General features: G+C 43.5%; 1 protein-coding gene across 3 annotated transcripts in view; it reads left to right on the top strand.

Moving 5' to 3' along the window:
• The first annotated feature begins 11,280 nt into the window (after nucleotides 1-11,280).
• zeb2a (zinc finger E-box binding homeobox 2a) overlaps nucleotides 11,281-19,773 on the top strand; it is a 71,003-nt gene continuing 62,510 nt past the window's right edge. For 2 of the 3 annotated variants that reach the window (XM_020617965.1, XM_020617967.1), the window contains exon 1: nucleotides 12,386-12,723. In XM_020617965.1, the coding sequence (XP_020473621.1) occupies nucleotides 12,651-12,723 (73 nt within the window). In that variant the 5' untranslated portion in view covers nucleotides 12,386-12,650. Of the gene's footprint in view, nucleotides 11,599-12,385; nucleotides 12,724-19,773 lie in introns of those variants that run through there. The other variant, XM_020617966.1, reaches the window with a different exon arrangement.

Raw genomic sequence — 19,773 nt, forward strand, 5'->3', positions numbered from 1 at the left:
GGCCCAGGCTGTCCTCTCCCCCCTGAGTACATAAACCATACCAGTGTGTGTTAGTCAACAGGATGGCCTTCATTTTGCCAGTGTACTTTTATGGTGTCTATGAACTCACTGGATGGCATGATACTTTTGGCCCAAATGATGGGTCAGATGCCATTTAGCTGGAATATGTGGCTCTGCCACTCTTCGGCACATTTAAATGTGAACTGTGACATGTAGAGTCTGAAGTATCATTTTAAAAAAGAAAAGAGGTTTTTGTTGCCAGTTATGGCTGCAGAATCTCACCGTTTCGCATGAAGCCAGCCGTTGGGACATTTCATGCTGTTTTGAAATGAGCCAACACTTAGATAAACTTCCTCATTTACCAAACCTCACCTGTGAGAAGCTGCCGACCGGGTTGGTTTGTGAAAGACTGAGTGGTGCAACACTTCCTGTTGCTTTCTGCTGCACTGATGAGATGGGAGGTGAAAGTGCTTCAAACAGGTGAAGTCATAACAAGAACAAACCCCGTGTGTTGACAGAGTGAAGGCTGTAAACAGCACACAGATGGTCCAGGCAAACCTTAATGCCACTTCTTCAAAGGTTGTGTGTGCTGCGGCGATGGCGCCATATGTGCCAGAGCTGAACTGCAGATCCTGGATCAGGCCAAATAGGTCTGCTGGTACATGTCTGCATCATCCGCTGCTGCCAGGCTGGCATGTTCAGATGCCACCACTGTCACGTGGAAACCTCCGGCTTCACTGTAAAGACTTGTCTTCAGTCGTCCCATGTCGGATACTCATTTCCTCTGGAAACACAAAAGCCACAACAGTAAGGCTGTTTTTACATCACCTGAAAAGTTCATGTGCTTCATGTGACCTCACCCCACCCATCCTGACTCCCTGATCTACTCTGCACTCTCTTCTCCATTAATCAGGCTGTAAGCCGTAAGGGATGACGCACATTGGGCATGCTGATGTATATAAACTGCTTGTTTAAATATGATGAAAACCAACAAATATTCATATTTGAAAAGCTGCAACCAGAGACTATTTGGAACCATTCTTGTTTTAAATGATTTTGATTGAAAAGGTATTTCAGCACTGAGACTTTGCTCCCCAAAGACTTTGTTCCAGGTGCAGCTCACCTGGCCCGGACCCTGTTCACTTGTTGTCCGTGTGGTCAGGGACATTAACACTGGCAGCTGCAGCACTCAGACTAACTTAGGGTGAAACACTGGATCTGGTTGTAGCTGCTGAACAGTTTCCCCCTCAGACATGAGCTTTATGTTGTGTGTTGTTCTGCACATGCTCAGTGGCACTGTGTGTGTTCTCCATATGGATGTGTTTGACCCACCTGCTGCGGGTGCTGCAGGCTCCACATCAACAACACCTCAGGATCACTTCAAACACCATGTCAGCTTGGGATTAACGCAGATTTTAACCTTCTGTCACACACTCTGTCATCTGAATATGTGAAGGCACAGATCTGTGCTCTCAGTTTTACAGAGGGATGTGAACTCTGTCTGGACTGTTTAAAAGCCATGTTTCCCCCAGGGGAGGTGGACCCAGAGCTTCAGGGAACCCAGATTTCACAGAAATGCTTGGAAACAGGTGCACATACCTGTCTGCTGTCAGAACCCCTCTGTTCCACTGTTTGAAGAGTCCCGCCCTCTGCTGATCCTGGCTTGTAAATGTGAGCCAAATTTGACTCCAAAGAGTCTCTCTGAAGGTTTTTGGTATACAACAGACTAAAGCATTTTGTGTCACTGTCTTTGGATACCATACTAACAGCAGGTCATTGATGGTGTTTTACTGCTTCACATATTTAAAACAAATGATTTCTGCACCCACGTTCCAGCTGTTTTAATCCACCTTAATGAAGCTGGTTTTGTTTCTCAGAACAACAAGTGGTCCTGACCAGCTCCTCCTACACACAGATCCTGTTGGTCTGACAGCGTTTCAACAGGAAGAGTAGACTTTCTCCTTCTTCATCCGCTCCAGCTTCATTTGTTTTCAGCCTCGTCCTTCTCTTCCCTTTTCTTATTCTTCTTCCATCCGCACACTGACAGGCTTGTGCAGCATGTGGGACGTCCTCATTGTCTCCAGCAGACTGTGTTTTCATACCAGCGAGTGGGTGGATGTGTTTCATGGAGAGAAAGAACCACCACAGGCGCTTCGGAAAAAAGAGAAAAGCCTTTAGAACTTTCTTTAACTCCATGTTTTTAACGTCTTTTATCATTCAGATCAGATATCTGTAAAAATGTCCCAGAGCACCATAATGTCTTCATTTCTCTTGCTTCAACCTTCAGTCATGAGGGAATCCAGGGCAGCAGAGACACATGCAGAATAAACCTCCTAAAACAACATGTAGGGGGTTGACCACAGAGCTGTTGGGACGCCCTGACCTGACTCTGGTTTCTACATAAACACAGAGAGGCTAAAAATCGCCTGGATGCCAGACTGAGATAGAAACTCCTCCACACTAACACACTGCTCTTTCTTTACTGGACATACAAACATTCTCCCCCTGCACTGAGCATTTTTACTTATAAAATCCTAAATGATTCACACCTGCCTGATCTCCTTAAGCCTCACGTGCAGGACTCCCATCGGTTCCCAGAGTTAAACAGACGTCTGCAGGCTGCAGGGCCTTTTCCAGTCATTCCTCCTCTCTGGAACAACCCTCCGCTGACATCAGTCAGACTCAATGTAGGCATTTAAATCCAAACTTAAAACTCATCTGTGCACCAGAACTTTCAACTAGCAGCACAGTCCAGGCTACTTCTCGCCTTGAATTTGCTAGTTCTCCCGCTTCAGTCTCACTGTATCAGTTAAACCTATTTCTGAAAACCACTGCAACTCTATGACCCTGTGTCTGTTCCCTTCCCCACATGAGCCTCTATCTCTCTTTGTCTCTCTGTCACTCAGCTCCTCTGTGCTGGACCTGGACCTGAACCTGGAACCTTTATGTCCTCTGGCTGTGTGGACCTGTTCAGGTGTCCGGATCTGGATCCTTGTCTTTGGATGTCATGTGGCTCGTGTCTGTGGGAGGCTCTGGAAGCTGCTCGTCCTCCAGGATGATGTTCCTCATATGTGTTTATACAGTGTACTTCATATACAGTATGTTACAGAACAGTGTCATTCAGAATGTCCACACTGTAAATAAGTTACACCGATTTATTCTGTTTATATCTATTTCAAGTGTGTCTGTCCTGGAAGACCATAGATGTATGAAGAGTGAACTGGATACAGCATTGCTTGGCACTGCTAATTCATTCCTATAAAAGTTCCTCAGTGATGCATACTGAGAAAAAAGTCTTCCTGTCTCTGCACAATTCTGTGTTTTTGCACTTTCTTACTGGAAGAGCCAGCTGACTGCCGGTTGGTTCCATGCGCACATGAATGAGATAAAATAAAGATATCCCATAGCTATACTAGACTTATAAAATGATATTGGACACAATGAATCAAATTCTGATAATAAAAAGAGTCATTTCATCGGATCTGTGACGCTTGAAAAACATGTATTCACTGTTTTACACAGGCTCCTTTTCCAGTGAATCATCGTGCTGCTTCAGAAATGGGTTGGATCCAGGTGGGCTGGGAGGGGGTCACATATTCAAGGTCCAACTGCAACCTTCATAGGAGGTCAAAAATGTGAGTGCTTCAGAAATAATGAAAGTGATAGCATAATTACTATCAGACATACAGTACACATAACTCCTGGTTTCATTAAAGCACCTGCAAATAAAAATATCTAAAGGATGAAAAAGAAATGATGTCTCTTTGTTTCACTGAACATATTTTCCAACTGGAGGATCATTTAAAATAACATATACTGTACATTACCATTGCATTATGCTACTATTCAATATAATCTAGCTGTAATAAAATGTCGGTAATAAAAGGTTACTGTAAATCTGGAAATGGCAAACTGGTGTGTCCACAGATGCCAGTGCACAACCAGAGTTCTGTGTGTCACATGCAGCAGAGTGAAGGGAACAAGACCGATGAAGGTTGACAGGGCAAAGACTACAGCCAGATTTTAAACAGCCTCTTTAACTTTAACTGACACTGTTTGTCCAGTATAACTGTGCTAGAATCCATATTTAGTCCAGATGATCTGTGCTAGAATCCACAGCACCTCTCGGCTGCAGACCAGCAGTAGATGTAGCAGGGATCAGGGATGTCCCCGCAGGTCTGGATCTGCCTCTTAAGACTTCTGTTTTCAATTAGCAGCACACACATGAACTGTGATCCTTCAGGATCCTCAATGATCCTCTGCTGAGGCTTTAACGCTGGGTGATGGCTCATTTCTTTGACATTTAGAGACAGAAACACAGTTTACAGGCCAAGGTCAAGACCTGGGAGGAAACTGTAGCCCACACTGTGTTAGCTTAGCATGCAGCTGACATTCATGATGGATCAGGACTGTAAAGGCAAAACAGAGCTCCTGCCTTAATGGAGCGGGACAACCTTTCAGTGAAAACACAGCGAATTCCCCAGAGTCATATTTGAAGTCTCAGACCTGCAGCGATCCATCAAGGCCCTGTCGGACCAGATTAGACTGGAGAGGTCTCTGATCCTGTGTCAGAACTAAGTTTTTATGGACCAGGAGGAAAGCCGTGGAGAGGGCTTGCACCCTGCTGATGAACTAAAGTGTTGTGCTTTATGGAGAAAATACTGTGACAAAGGTTGAGCTTTGAGAATGACAGTGATGAAGAAATGAGCCAAAGCTTTTGAGAAATACTGTAAGCTGACACATATGAGGAAAGGGGTCAGGACGCCCGGCTAACCTCATCCGTTGCAGGCTCTTCTTCACACTGACAAAACACAGTCTTTTCCTCAGGGAGACAGATGTCCAACCATCACAACACAGGCTGCTAAAAGCTGAAACCTTCAATATTTTACCAAATTTGTCAACTATTTATTTTTAGCATCTGAAAAACTGCAGCTCATGAAATAAAACTACAAGTACAGCAGAGCAGGCACTTCTGTTATCATAACATGCTTTGGTCTGTATTCATAAAACTAGCCGGCACGCTCTTATAAAGTCACTGTTTCAGCATTCTGGCTCCACTTCAGGTTCATGTTGTTCTTTTCACACTGACCCTGTCAGCCAATCACCCACAGGTGCCCCAGGTGCTGGTACTGTTGGTACTTCCAAGTATATGGTGATGCTAATACTTTTGTACTTTTGCTTAACATTTACAATGCAGAATCTGAATTAGCTTTATTGGCCAGGTGTGTTGGACACACGAGGAATTTGACTCTGGTACAGCGGCTCTCAATGCGTATGTACATGGCCTTATGTAAGGCAGCAATGAGCAAGTAACCAATATAAGGCTGGGAACAGAAGTAAAGAAGTAAATGCATGACTTTTACTTGTAAACATATTTTTCCACTGTGGTATTAATACTTTTACTGCAATAAAGGCTATAGATACTTTTTCCACTGCTACCACTGTTGAGCCAAAACCTCCATAATTAATAATGTTTCACTGCAGTGAAAACATCTTGTCAACTTCATCAGACATTGTTAGACACAACTGTGCTCAGAAACGTTGCTACAAGTAAGCTTCCCCATTTACATTAGCAAGACCTTTACTATGAAAATCCTGCAGGTTTCCTGTTGTAGTGTCTGGAGCTCTCTACCTCTGCCAGGCTGCTTCTACATCAACACACCAAAAAGTCAGCAGAGGAAACATCTGCACAGGTTCTTGTTCTTCATTGGCCAGATGTTGGTCATATGTGTTCCTGAAAAGCTTTAATCAAATCAAATCAAATTTACTTATATAGCACTTTCAAAACAACATCCAGTTAACCAAAGTACTTTACATGGCAGAATAAAATCACAATAAATAACTAAAATAGAATAAATAAGATCAGTGCAAAAAATAAAACAGCACAATAACACAGACACACAGATGACATACATTCAATAAATTAAAATGAAAAGGAATGCATCAGGTCCTACTGTGTATTAAAAGCCAGGGCAAATAAATATGTTTTGAGCAATGATTTAAAAGTAATCAGGTCAGTAGCTGATGTAACGTTAAAAGGTAGACTATTCCACAATTTAGGGGCTGCAGCAGTAAAAGCACGGTCACCCCAGCATTTATATCTGGCTATAGGAACCTCTAAAAGAAACTGGTTTAAGGCTCTGAGGGACCTTGTAGGTTTGTGCCAATGCACTAATTCAGTGAGGTAAGATGGTGCCAAACCATTAAGAGCCTTAAAAACAAAAATCAACAGCTTAAAATCAGTTCTAAAATAGAAGCCAGTGGAGAGAAGCCAGTACCGGGGTTATATGCTCGAATTTCCTTGTACTTGTCAGAAGACGAGCAGCAGCGTTTTAAACCATCTGAAGATGAGAGAGGGGAGACTGGTTAACACCATATTAAAGAGCATTGTAATAGTCAAGGCGGGAAGTGATAAAAGCATGGATTGCAATCTCAAAATCATTAAAAGAAAGGAATGACTTGACCTTGCTTAACAGCCTCAGGTGGAAGAAGCTAGATTTCACAGCTGAATTGATTTGCTTGTCAAATCTTAAGTCGCCATCAAACATCACCCCTAGGTTTTTTACAGTCGACTCCAGATGTCGAGCCAGGGGGCCCAGGCCCTGGTTAGAAGCAGGTTAGAGGAGACGCATCGCGACGGGGGAACAGATCTTGACGTGACACTGGCATGTCAATGCAGGGAGATGAAATTCCGGAATGAAAGAAATTCCTCAATGACCGGTGTGTTTTCATAGTTTCCATGTTAAGGGAGCACCTTAGAGGCAAAACATTATTTGTTGTGTGTTTATAGTGTCCAAAAAAAAAAAAAAAAATCACATAAGAAGACATGCATTTGCAAGTGCAAGTTATAAATCTCGAGCACAAGTGATATTAAATACATTAGGACTGCAAGGCTACGGCCTCTAATCTGCTCAATCGGTAGCAAGCCTGGCATCATATCTGGGGCCTTATTACTCCACTACACAATAACAGTATATTCAGAGTATTACAAATTTACAGCACAGCACAGACTATGTAATGTGGTAACATTAAATAAACATGTTCTTATCTTCCATTATTTAAAACAGTCCATAACACAGTCATGGGCAGGAGTCCTCTTTCATGCTTTGCTTCAGTCCTTTTGAAATCCAGGAGCTCAGCACCAGACTGGCCTGTACTAACCTTTTCATTAACAGGCTTTATGACTGGGTCCAGCTTGGCCTGTTTAGCTTCTGATTTCTGACCAGCTTCAGCCTGCTGTGACTTGAAATACTTTAGCAAATTTGCCTGTCGTTTTTCACATTTTAGCTCTGTAGCTAACATAATGTTACACTGAATGTGCAGCTGACCCAGTGTGACCTGCACAGGCTGGTTACGCTGTGACATCATTAGCCAAACTGCCTGTTTTCATTTTATTTAATTATTCTAGTTTCAGTCTATTATGCTGTTGTGAAAAGCTAGTTGTACAAAAAGTATTAGACCTTGTACTTTTTATATATTATTGAAATCATTTGTTTCTTTCGTATGTAAATGAGGTGCCAGTCCATCTAATAGGTTCTGGTCATTTTTGAGAGGTGCGCCCCCCCCCCCCCCCCTCCGGTGGCTGAGGGACACTGTCACTGGGGTTATCAGACTGTGTGAATGCACCTTTAAAAGGAAATACAGATGGATTTTTAAAAGCCTGATTTACAGATGCATCACGCTTTTTGTCTGTGGTTGACTGGTTGTTTACTCCCTATCACTTAATGAAGCGAGATCACCCATGAAGACACTGACAGACATTGTTAAAGGTCTAAAGTAAAAAAATATTTGGAGTCTGTTGATGGTGCATTCACTGCTCTCGGTTTTCCCTGTTTCCTGCAGCATATGCAGGGTCTTTCCTTTGTCTGCACGCTCCGTGATCCCACACACTCATCTGCAGGCCTGATTAAAGAAGAGGAATAAGACTCTTCCACTCTCCTGCTCTCATCACAGTTTCCTGTTCAATCTACCTGACAGGCTTTTCACAGGTACAAACTAATCCTGCCCTCAGGCTCGCACTGAGCTGCTCACACTAATCCAAAGTCAGAGTGATTCTGTTTCATATTGTCAAACTCTGCAACATCCCTGCTTCTCTGCTCACAAGACAAAGCGGCTCACAGTCCTATCCTTCCTCAGTGATGAAGGTCAGCGAGCAGACATGAAAGGTCCGGCAGAGTCCATTCATCAGACACAGAGGGCTCCTGTAGACCCATGGGTTTGTGGAGTGATTAGCGGAGAGGCAGGTAGGAGGATGAACTAGCATCCTCACAGAGGTTTACTGCACCTGCATTTATCTTAGAAGTGACACACATATGCCCTGCTGCACAGACTGCTGCTCCTCTTTAGTCTGGTAGTGTCAGTTTTAGGCACTTCAGGCCTACAGAGTCCAGACTCACAGCAGGGGCATTGTGGTTTACGGTCTTAGACCCCAAGACTGCCAGGTGCCCTGGGACCTGACAATTATTGTGATTTATTAAATGTTTGTTAGTAGTAGTGGTCATATTCGTAATATAGCCAGCAGCATCGGTGTATATCTTGTGTACAGTATATTATAATGCTGTGAACCAGTGGTTCAAGGTTTTCCTCACCTACACATAGTTTTTATTTTTATGAACACTCCTCATTATTACTGATGTTTTGTCCCACAGAAAGAGGGGCAGCAAAAGTTGAGAGGAGTTGAACTTTGAGGCTCAGCCATTAGTAAACGATTTCATTCTGTACTTAGCAGCAGTTTTCTCACACTGAAGTGCTTTACACTATTTTCTATTAACTCACGCAAACACTGGTAATATCATCAATGTCATCAGTCCCTTGCTTAAGGACACTTATGGACTGGACAAGCCAGGTATTGAACTGTCGACCCTGCAGTTAGGGGATGGCCCGCTCTACCTCCTGAGCCACAGCTTCCCCATTTACTGCTAACAGAAAGACTAACAATATGTTTGTGAACAATCAGAGCATCTGGTTTGTTTCTATTCGTAAACCTGGTTTGTGTTTGTCATCTTGAAGACGAAGGTCCAGTAGATGAGCCATCTAGGAGGTGGAGTAGGGCCTACTAACCCACATTTATGGTCCTGATAACAACTGACAACAACCACTTCATGATGTCTGGTTCACATTCTGTCAAATTTGAAGCCTATGGACTTCACATTATACGATGAAGTGCTGCATGTCAGGTGTGAAGGTTTCACCAGGACGATGGCACGGTGGACAAACTGCTGGCTGCTGGTGGACACTGAGCACAACAGAGAATCAGGAAACGCTTGGAGTCCCTGTTGTCCTCCTGCATCAGAAACATGATACAGTCAGACAGGTTAGTCAATAAAGGCTTGTTTCATGGTCCTTACTCCTGCGTGAATCGGTCTAAATTATGTTTGTGTTCATTCTGAAGGGCTCTGAATACTCACCACAGTTATTCTGCGAAACGTTAAAGCCATGCGCTGTGCAGTGCTATCAGTCCTCATCCTTGCTTCCTGAAGCTCACACTGTCACGTCTCTGTGACAGGCTGACGCTTCACGTATCTGTCCACACTCACAGCCTCTTGTTTCCTCTTCAGGTATCTCAACACCACTTCCTCCTCCTCCTCACAAACTGTCTGACCTGGGACCAGCAGCTGGACATGGCTCTCTGCAGCCTTCAGGGCGTTTCACACTAAAACTCCTGATCCTGACTTCTTTTTATTTGTATGTCAGAAGACTGAATTGTTCAGTTAACATTTCATTTCACAATATTTTGTACATTTTACATTCTATTTTATACTGATAAAACTTTTAGAGGGTCTCACTTCTCCCTTTTGGCGAAAACTGGTGTATACTGTATGATTTTTGTTAAATAATGAGAACATTGTTTACTCTTCTAGCTCTTTCTTTCTGTCTTGATCTGTAAAAGCCAACTGCACTCTGTAAAAAATACATGTAAAAAAGCTGTAGTATTCTGGCAGCTGCAGTGCCACAGTATTACCATAGGGATTTAAAAGTTATTTTCATGTTAAAGAAAAAGAAGATACTAACCCAGGAATTTTCTTTATAAAAATGAGAAAACATATCATTGAAAATATATTGAAAACAAGTTTGGTCTTGAAGGATTTACCTTCAGAGGGTCAGCAGCTGGAAATCATACTTGGGGCTTTAATTTTGATGGTCCCTCTGCTGCTCACTCCTATTAAAGGGCCCCTTACTGTGTTTCTACTGTTTACTCTTCATGTTTTTTGTGAAGCTCCAGGTAAAAAAGTTTCAAGAGGGCACAGTTTTACTTTGTTTCTCCAATATTAAACATGTTGTTGTTGCAGCTGCTGGAGCTAATGAGTAATATTAATGAAGTTTACTCATTTTATTAATTGATTATTACCAGAAGCAGAGAGCGGAGGCCTACAGAGCCCAGGAAGGGACATAGAAGGGAAAAGAAAATCGCTGGTTGACTTTGCAAGATCTCGCTAAGTCTATTTTTTTTTCAACCATTAATTTTTGTCTCTCCTATGTCCCCTCTGTAGGGCCCAGAGCAGCCTGATGATCAGAACCCTGAACGCCTCTGTTACACTGGTCCAAAGGGTTTTATGTTTACTTAAGATGGAGTCTGATCACGTTTACACATCATGTGTCATGGTGTCATAAATTAAAGGATAAGATCCTAAAATGCGATTATTTGCCTTCATTTAAAAAGGTAAATGTCTCATTTTAATGGAAAGTGATTTGAAGTGTTTTTATTACCAATGTTACTGTAGTATTATTGTAGTATAGTGTTATTCTAGTGCAGTATTACTGAGGTATAGTGCTATTCTAATGCAGTATGACTGTAGAATAATGTCATTATACTGTAGTATTATTAAAGTCTACTCCATTGACCATTGAGACCTGAGTCCAGACTGGAGACAGATGTGGACCCCCGCAGCTCTGAGCCTAATGGGAACACTTACACAGTCATTAGTGTAGTGCCCTTTCAACATCAACAATTTATATATTAATTAACTGTCACCTGTCAATCAACCTCCGGATGTGTTTGTATCGGATTTGAACTGAACATGTGACCTCAGTCTGACTGTCACGGGTCACAGGGTGTGTGTTTCACCAGCTCATCCACAGAACCCAACCGTCTGCGCATGCTCATGCTTTAGAGTGCATCCTGCTGCAGCAGGTTCACCTGGTCAGGTAATCTACCTGTGTGAGCCAATCAGGTGCTTTGGCGCAGTCCTTTGGCTGCATGGCATGAGCTGCTGGTTTAAACCCAAAGCCCCTAAGCCACCGGAAACAGAGATCCCGATCAGAGGGAGGAGGTGTGTAACGCGGAGGAGGCGGAGGACGCTCCTCATTATCCCTCCGCGGGAAGATAGGTGGCGCGTGTGCTCGGCGATCTCCCGCCTGTTTATGTTGCACAAGCCCGGTGACAGGCTGCGGTGGGAGGCGGCACACAAACCGCTCTGACACCGGATTGTCAGAACCGACGCTCCCCTCCAGTCCACCGCGCTGCTCCAGCACCGGGACTCACCGGGAAACCGGCCAGATTTTATTTATTTTTTAATCTCAGGGAGGGGGTCCAGGCGTTGCTGCAGTACTTTTTTTCTTCCTCGCCTCCTTCAGCGGGAGGAACCACGGACCTTTCCGGTAGGTACCGTCTCCTCTCTGCTTCTCTTTCAGGAGCCAATCAAAGCGCGCCGCTCACCTGTGCTGTTGTACCTGCGCAGCTAGGTGAGAGCGGAGGGATGCGCGTTCCCGCTGCCTCGCCGACGCGCCAGGTGTTGGATAGATGTAGAGACATGTTTAGCTTAATCAGGGCCGAAATAGGGGGGGGTCTGGTTTTCTCCAGAGATGGCGGCGGAAAATGTGCCCGCGTCCTGCTGCCGCCGCTCCCCGCTCAGGCATCCAGAGCCGCTGCTACTGCATCACCGACATACGGAAGACCAATAAATGTACAAACATAGTGTGACGATCCACGGGTCATTACAATAGTAAGGAAAGTGTCAAACACATCACCTGTCAGATTACCATTCACCTGACAGGTGCCGCTCTGCGCCCGCACGATTCAGCAGAGAAGTGCGATAAAATATCTGAGTCGTGTTTGTGGTTCTCTTGACCCTGCGCTCACATTACACAACTGCATGCCTGGATTCCCAGCTTATATAACCTCACATTCAGTTTCCGTGTCTGATATACTGCTGATTAATGTATTGATCAGTGATTGATGAGGCTGAGGCCTCTCAGGTGAATGTTTGTAGGCGCAGAAAAACGCGTCAGTCCAAAGATAAAAAGTTTGGAGTCAGAAAGTGTGTGTGAGTGTGTGTGTCGGATGTGGAGGACGCTGCACCAGCAGGAGGAAGCACTGAAGTGCGTGTGTGTTTCTGTTGTGTGTCCGCCCTCCTCCTCTGTCAGACCAGCAGAGACGCTCCTCACATCAGAGATCGGGCGGACGGGGACGCAGGGCGGCGGGTGCGCTCGGTGCACACTCCAACAAATCAAACTCACTAAAACCAAAAGAAACAGTGGAGAATTTTTATTAATGGGATTCTATCCTCCAGAACTTTCCCAAAAGTGCCAAGTAAAGTGAGTCCGGGTACAGGACCTGGTTCTAGGATTTACTTTGTGTGTGCTGGTTGTCAGGGAGCGAAGGAGCAGCGGAGCCGGATCGAGGAGCCCATGCGGACTGGAGTGACTTATCAATGAAGCAGGACATCATGGCGGAGGGCCCCCGCTGCAAGAGGCGAAAACAGGCCAACCCCCGGAGGAAGAACGGTAAGAGAGCACACACACGAACACACAAAGTCGCGCAACAACTCCCGCAAACTCTGCTGCTGTGTCCCCGCCCGTCCGCTCGCCTGGCCCGGGCCGATAGGTCCCGTCTGTTGGCCCGGCATGAAAAGTTTTCTAACGGGACTTTGTGGAGCTTCTGTGGGGCGGCGGTGACCGTCTGGAGCCTGCGGGTGTCGGGGTGTGATGGAGCGACCCGCTGGGTGGAGAAGGCAGGAAAACCGTTAGACTGGATCCGCGGGTAAATCAGCGGGTCCGCGCCGCTCGTGCTCTCGGTGTCATGTGGAAATAAACGGCAAAGAGTTTGAACAGGTTTCCCGTCGTGTTGTCACTTCTCGGTCCTGTCTAGCCCCAGGGTGCTGCACTGTCACGGCGAAACGCTTTTCTGTGCCACAGCGCTTCATTTTATTCTGCTGGATGAGAGTTAACGTGCTCGTGTAACTCGCGGATTCAGTGTCCTGTTATTTCTGTCACAGAGCTTTTCTGCAGGTTTAGTCACATTAGTGTAAAACCTGTTTAGATTAAAGGCTTTTTAAAAATTTTCATGTTTGTTTGTTTGGTGGGGGAAGGTGGAAGTCGTTGTTTTCACCAACTCACAAAACCATAAAGTCAGCCAGCCCTCTTTTTTACTTGGAGAGGTCACAAACGAAAACCTGCCGAGCTGTTTGAACTTATCTCGTGTTGTTGTTAAACGTTGTATTAAATCCACTTTTCCCCGTTGTCCTTTAAACACTCGTGCTGCTAAGTCTTTGTGTCTCTGAATAACGAAACCACTTGTATTTATTCACAGCTATCAGATATTTAAATCCACAGCTGCAGCCTCACACACTCATGTCTAATTCTCGAGTTAAGTCAGCGACAATAAAAGCTCATCTGCTGCCTAAGAAGACGTGTTAAGGCCTCAGTCCGTCTCCAGACCGATTTAAAGGGACTTTAATGCAGACAGAAGCGGCAGCGTCCCGGTTTAAGGCAGGACTGAACCCACAGGATGACTTTGTTTCTGATGCCGCTAAAAGTTACAGATAATTTATTTTAGTTTAGAACAGGCTGATATTTATTTTTAAGTTTGTCAAAAATAAATATCTGTCCTACAAACACCTCATTATTGGATATTCCTACAGTTAAAAAAAATTTAATACTGAAACTAAACTCTGTGTATTTAAATATTTTCATTCAACCCAGAAAAAATGGAATTTTTGAAGTGCGTTTCTTCTGTCGTCTTGGTTTTTTTTTTCTTCTTTGGATGCGACTCGGTCTCCTCCTCCCTGGGGGGTTGTTGGTGGGGTGAGGGGGGTCAGGCCAGGGCCTGGTGTAACAGGATCTCTGCAGACTGCCGCCTCCACCTCGCTGTGTCTGCCCGTCACATCCAGCTGTGAGGCTGCAGCTGTTTTCTGATGAAGGTTTTTTTTTATATTGCCCGTTTACTGCATGAAGTTTGGAGGTAATGATGTCCTCATAACTCCTTGTAAACCAGCACCAACAAACCTATGTGCAAGACAGCCATGAGTTTATTTAAAATTCTAACAAATTTTTGCCAGGTTGAATTTTGAGAAAATGTGTCTAAAATGATGCTGAGAACATTTTGCTTTTGTGGATTTGTCTGTGGTGGCTCCTACCCTGAGGTCCCTCCCTTTTTTTTATCTCCCATTAAAGTGTTTTTGTGGCATTTTGTGCTTATCTGAGTCCACTCAGTCATGGCTATGATGGTACGGGTTGTCACATGTTGTGCTCATTGTAAAACCCCTGACACGTGTCTGTAACTGTGGCCTGTATAAACAAAACTAATATTTTTTGTTCAGATTTTAAGGAAAGAAGGCATTGAGATGAATCCTCTCGTCTGAGAGCACAAAACAGGAGAGACCAGGATCAGTACTGGGATCAGAATAGTTCGACAGGGACTGTTTTTTAAGAAGTGACACTAGAATCAGATGAACAAGATTCCTCCACATCTGTGAGGCCGGTCGGTATTTTCTGGGACATGCAGCATCCAGTGGCATGAGGCGGTGCTGGTGTCTGGCTGCTGCCGGACCATGCACGCCACATGTCTCACAGTCGTGCCGTTGTCCAGTCAGAGGCTCTGCTGCTGTTTACTGTCTCCCTGTTTAAAGCCCTTCACACAGAATGGTGTGGACATTTTCATGTAGTTGCTGGTGTAATGAACTGTGAAGAAACATCACGTGTAATGCACATAATTTACCTTTATGAACACATGTCAGCACTGTGGTGTCAGGAGTCATCACTAGATTTGGAGATATGGGACTTTTCATTGATACAGTGTGTATTTGGGGGGGGGGTTCCAATGCATACCTGACCCAGTTTGTCTGTTTAAAAGAGCTTCTGTAATTAATGTCACTTAAATGAAACCAGTCGCACCACTTGGATGTGGATTTTGTATTCCTAGGAGGGCCCAGCGTGACAATACTGACATAATGCAGTGTTTGTGAGGGGTTTTCTTACCCCACCATACAGAAAGCGCACTTTGTTGTACTGTGTAGTTTGGACCCTGGACCCCTGGGACACCGAGACGTCCCACAGTGATGTGGTCTTCACTGGACAAGGGTGGCCTGCTTAAGTCAGATTTTTGATACGTGTAGAATAAAAATTCATCTTTCATCACTGTGATGATATAACTAGTACAAAAGGAAGTGCTGTATTTAAGCCTATTCTTCAGAAAGCAGAATCAGGAAATGGGTAGAAAGAGTGAAAACACAGATGGCCGCCACCTTCAGGTTGTGACACTCAGGGATGCGCAGGATTTTATTTTATTGCAGACACAGAGACTGTCAGATGACATGTAAGAAAGCATTCCTGAGGGGATTCGAACCCAGCACTTTTTACATGAAGAGACAGACCTGTGCTGTTTCTGTCTCTATATGATAGTGTGACAGGAAACACAGGGCTGACTCGACGGACCAGGGCACACGGTCACTATACCAGAGGGTGAAGTAATCTGGGCCGATGCCCTGCAACCACACATCAGTGTGTTTTTCCTTTATGAGGCTCAAAAGTAGAAAGGCGCATTAGTTTAGACATGATGGGAAGCCATCAGCATGCGTCCTGACAAAACACAGTTTGTTTAAGTCACTGTGTTTTAACACAGGCATAGAATGTTCAGCTGACCAGTCTGGGTGCTGAACCTGAAGGCTGTCAGGACAGAGGCGTTCCGTGGTGGTCTGAGTTTGACACACACTGTGTTTAGAGGGAATGCGTGATTATGTAATCAGTGCAAATGAACAGTTTTCACGGAACAGTGGCAGTGATTCTTCAGAAGTGGGGCAACTATTACGCTGCTACGTTGTTATGGCTTTGTGTTGGCGGTGTGATGGAACATAACTGTGACGTTCAGAGACAGAAATCCCCAGAAAGGTTTTTCTTTTGTTTGTTTTCTAGTAAAGTTGACTTGCTGGAACTCAGCATAAAACCCTGAGACAAATGGATTTTATTAGAAGATAGGCTCGCTGCTCTCAGATGTCTCGGACCTTTGTCTTCTCCTTCCACCTCCTCCTTGTGTTTGGTATATTAGGCAGCTGCAGTCTGTTCGATTCAGCTTGTGTCGTTTCTGTTTCGGCCGCACTGAGGCCAGGAACATACAGGAGAACACAATGATGCTGCCATGACTCAACAAGCTGCGCTTCAGGGTTGTTTTGTTGTATTTAGTTTCATGAACTCTGAGCATGACCTACAGACTTTTGTCTTCCTACCGATATTAGTCAGACTTCATCATGTTTCCTCTGATCAGCTATCACTCTCGCCTGCACTATCTTGAAGTCTGAACTTCATGACAGATTCTTTGAATTTGACTAAAGGTTTGTGATGGTACAAATGTGACATCAGGATCCAGAGATGATTGTTTGGTTTCAGATTAGAACTTGGCATCGATGAAGGTCTGCTCTTTGGCAAATTCTATTTGCTTGTGTTAATGAGCAGCAAATGAGGCAGGACAAAAAACTTGTTGGTTTGGCTTTGAGTCATTCCCTCAACATAGAAGTCTTAACCCTGAAATCTTATGATTTACATTGTGAGGACCTTTGTGAGGGTGTGTCCCTGTAATGCCGTGTGCAGTCAGGTTTTATGTCCCCATAACACTCTGACAGTCTTGTGATATCATCATTTTGTCGCTCCCACTCTCCCTGACCTGAGTGCCTTTCATATCTGGTCCGCCATGCACCCCCACCCCCCCCACCCCAAACATATCCCTGAGGGCAGAACAAAGAAAGGCAGCTCCTCGCTTCTTAATTACAATTCAGAGGGACCTCATGCCGCTGGGCCCTTGGCTGGCCGCCGTCATCCCCGGTGAAAAGAAAGGAGAGGATGAGGTTAATAAAAAAAAAAGGAGGATGTACGGTGGACTGAAGGTTATATGTGCTCTCTGTAGACCTCCACCACCAGCCTGACCCACATTACTACAGTATGTCACAGCTGAATTACAGGACAGGCAGATGAGAGGCATTAAGAAAGACGGCAGTTGCATCTGAAGGAAACATTTTCCCTTAAATCTTCAGAAATGATAAATGGGACATTCCCATGTTAAGGGGTTTCTTGATTGTAGTATTTTGTTGCAAACATCCTCATTCAAGAGAAATGAGAAAGCCACAAACTACATATTTTTTCTCAGCTGTTTCTCTTGAGCAATTCTGAGGCTGTGAGATTTCCTGATAGTCATTTTTATTCCTTCAGCCTAAACTAAACAGCTCAAAGCAACTTTTCCTCTGTCATTCCCATTAATATTGCTTCTGGAAAACAGGAAGAGTGTGTTCTGGATTCCTTCCTCAGCAACAAAAGCACCTCAGGTGCCTTCAGCCTGGAAATATTTATTAAATATTGTTTTGTAGCCTCCAGGTTTGATTGTTTTCTGGTTTCACGGTTCGTTTTGGGTTCCCTCTTTTAAAGTTTCCCTCAATTTTCTTGACTCTAGAGATTGTAAAGTTTCTTTAAATTTGTTTTCTCAACTCATAGTGTCACAAATGCTAGTTGCTCCTAGATTTCTGTTCCTGGCTGCAGTGGTTTGGAAGGCATTTCTAGAATAATTCTTGAAAGAACAACTGGAGAATATGTTTGGGTGATTTCTTTCCCCCATTGTTTTGATTGAATCTGTTTCGAGATTTGTCTCACTCTTATCAGTCTTGGGATATTTTTTGATTACAGTATTTTTGGTTAAAATTTTTGTTGTTGTTGTGTTTAAGATTTGTTTGTTTTCTAATATCCTGTGTGGATTGGTTGTCAGATTTGTTCCTTTTTTTATATCTAAAGATTTTGCACTTCCTGATTGTTTTATCGAATTTCACTAATTCCTAGATGTTTCAAGATACGTTCATACGTTGAATGTGGTGGTTTTGTAACGCTCTTTATTGTATGTTTTGAAAATGTTCTCCTTTATTTTGACTCTAATAGTTTCAGTTTTCACAGTGTTGTTCTGTGTTTAGCCTGGAGGGGGCCCCTGGAGGTGGCCCCTGGTGGACCCTCTCTGCCGCTGTGAGGCAGCTTTGTGTCAAAGCTCAGCTGCTTCTTAACAGGTCAGGAATCAAGTTTAAAATGCACCATGTGATATGAATTCCTAATTTCTGTCCTTGCTCCCTCCCAGCACCATTTTATTGTTAAGAAAAGCAGATTATCTTTATTCACCTCCACCCCATCCTCTTCCTCGTCCCCCACCCCTCCAGGATTTAGGCAGATTTACTTCACCAAACACCTCTGGGTGGACAGCAGAGGAGGAGTCAGGGCCCCGCTCTGGGAAGAAGGGGCCCTTTGTTTAGGGAGGTGCAGCAGATAAAGCTGCACAGACACATTATACTAACAACAGGAAGTCTGGTTAAGCCCCCCACCACCCCACCAAAGTAAAATGCACAGAACAGGAACATTATCTGTGGTCCCTGAGCAACCAGAGTGACATCACAATCACATGACCAGCATGAGCTTCATTAATGATTCCAGAAGTTTGCAGATTTTTACTTTAGTGATTTATTTATTATTTGGACTGTAGGGGTTCCTTCCTTGCTGCATTTCCAAGCTTTTAGAGGTTTGAAGATTTTTCAGCTTTCAGCACTTTAGTTTTGATTGCATAGGTTTTGTTTGTTTTCTCAACTAGTGGTTTCAAAAATTCCTAATCATCCAGAGATTTCTGTTCTTGACTGTAAGAGTTAGAGATGATGTCTGCAATATTTAGTAAAAGATGAAGAATCAAGGATTTTTTAGATGATGAATATTTTTTGAATGAATGTGGTGGTTTCAAGATTTCTCCTTTTTTCATTTTAGAGGTTTTGAGTTTTTTTCAGCCAGTTGTTTTTTTTCCTTATATCAACTCTACTTTATTGTTTATTTCCTATCCAGTGATTTGGTCTTATTTTCTTTTTTAGTTTTTGTGGGCTTAATGCTTTTTTTTCTTCATTTCTCAAATTCTTTGGATTTTTAGATTTTTTTTTTATTTGCTTGACTCCAGTTGCTTCCAAACCTCTTTCTTCATTTTTTTTAGTTTTGGGATTTCCTTTCTGGTTCAAATTTTATTTTCTGTTTTCTTAACAGATTTTTTTCATTTTGTTGACTGAAGATTTTCAGACTTTTTTGTTTTCTCGACTAGTGGTTTTGCAGTTTTGGTTTAACAGATTTGGTCCCATTTTGAGACGATTTCTAGAATCTTTGTTGAAAGAGGAGCAAAAGAAGGATAGTTTTGGATAATACAGTTTATAATTTTTTGTGATGGTAGAGGATTAATTCATTTTTAACTTTCTTCTGTCCATTGGAGTCAGGATTTAGAACTTCAGTGGTTTAAAGGTTTTTTTTTTTTTATTCGTTCTAGTGGTTTTAGGAGTTTTTATATTTATTCTAGTACATCTGACATTTTTTATGTGTTCTTTTTATTCCATGTTTAAAAGTTTTAATAGATTACTAGAAAAATACCGGCTTGTTGATGTGCTTCAGTATCCTATTTGTCTATAAGCTAAACATTTGTTATAGACTCCCCCAAGACCCTCCAGACACCCCAGACCTGCCTCTTCAAGCTTGTGCACATTAAACCACAATACACACACACCACCACCA

Source organism: Monopterus albus, unplaced genomic scaffold (genome assembly GCF_001952655.1).
Source record: "Monopterus albus unplaced genomic scaffold, M_albus_1.0 scaffold198.1, whole genome shotgun sequence".
NCBI classification, from domain to species: Eukaryota; Metazoa; Chordata; class Actinopteri; order Synbranchiformes; family Synbranchidae; genus Monopterus; species Monopterus albus.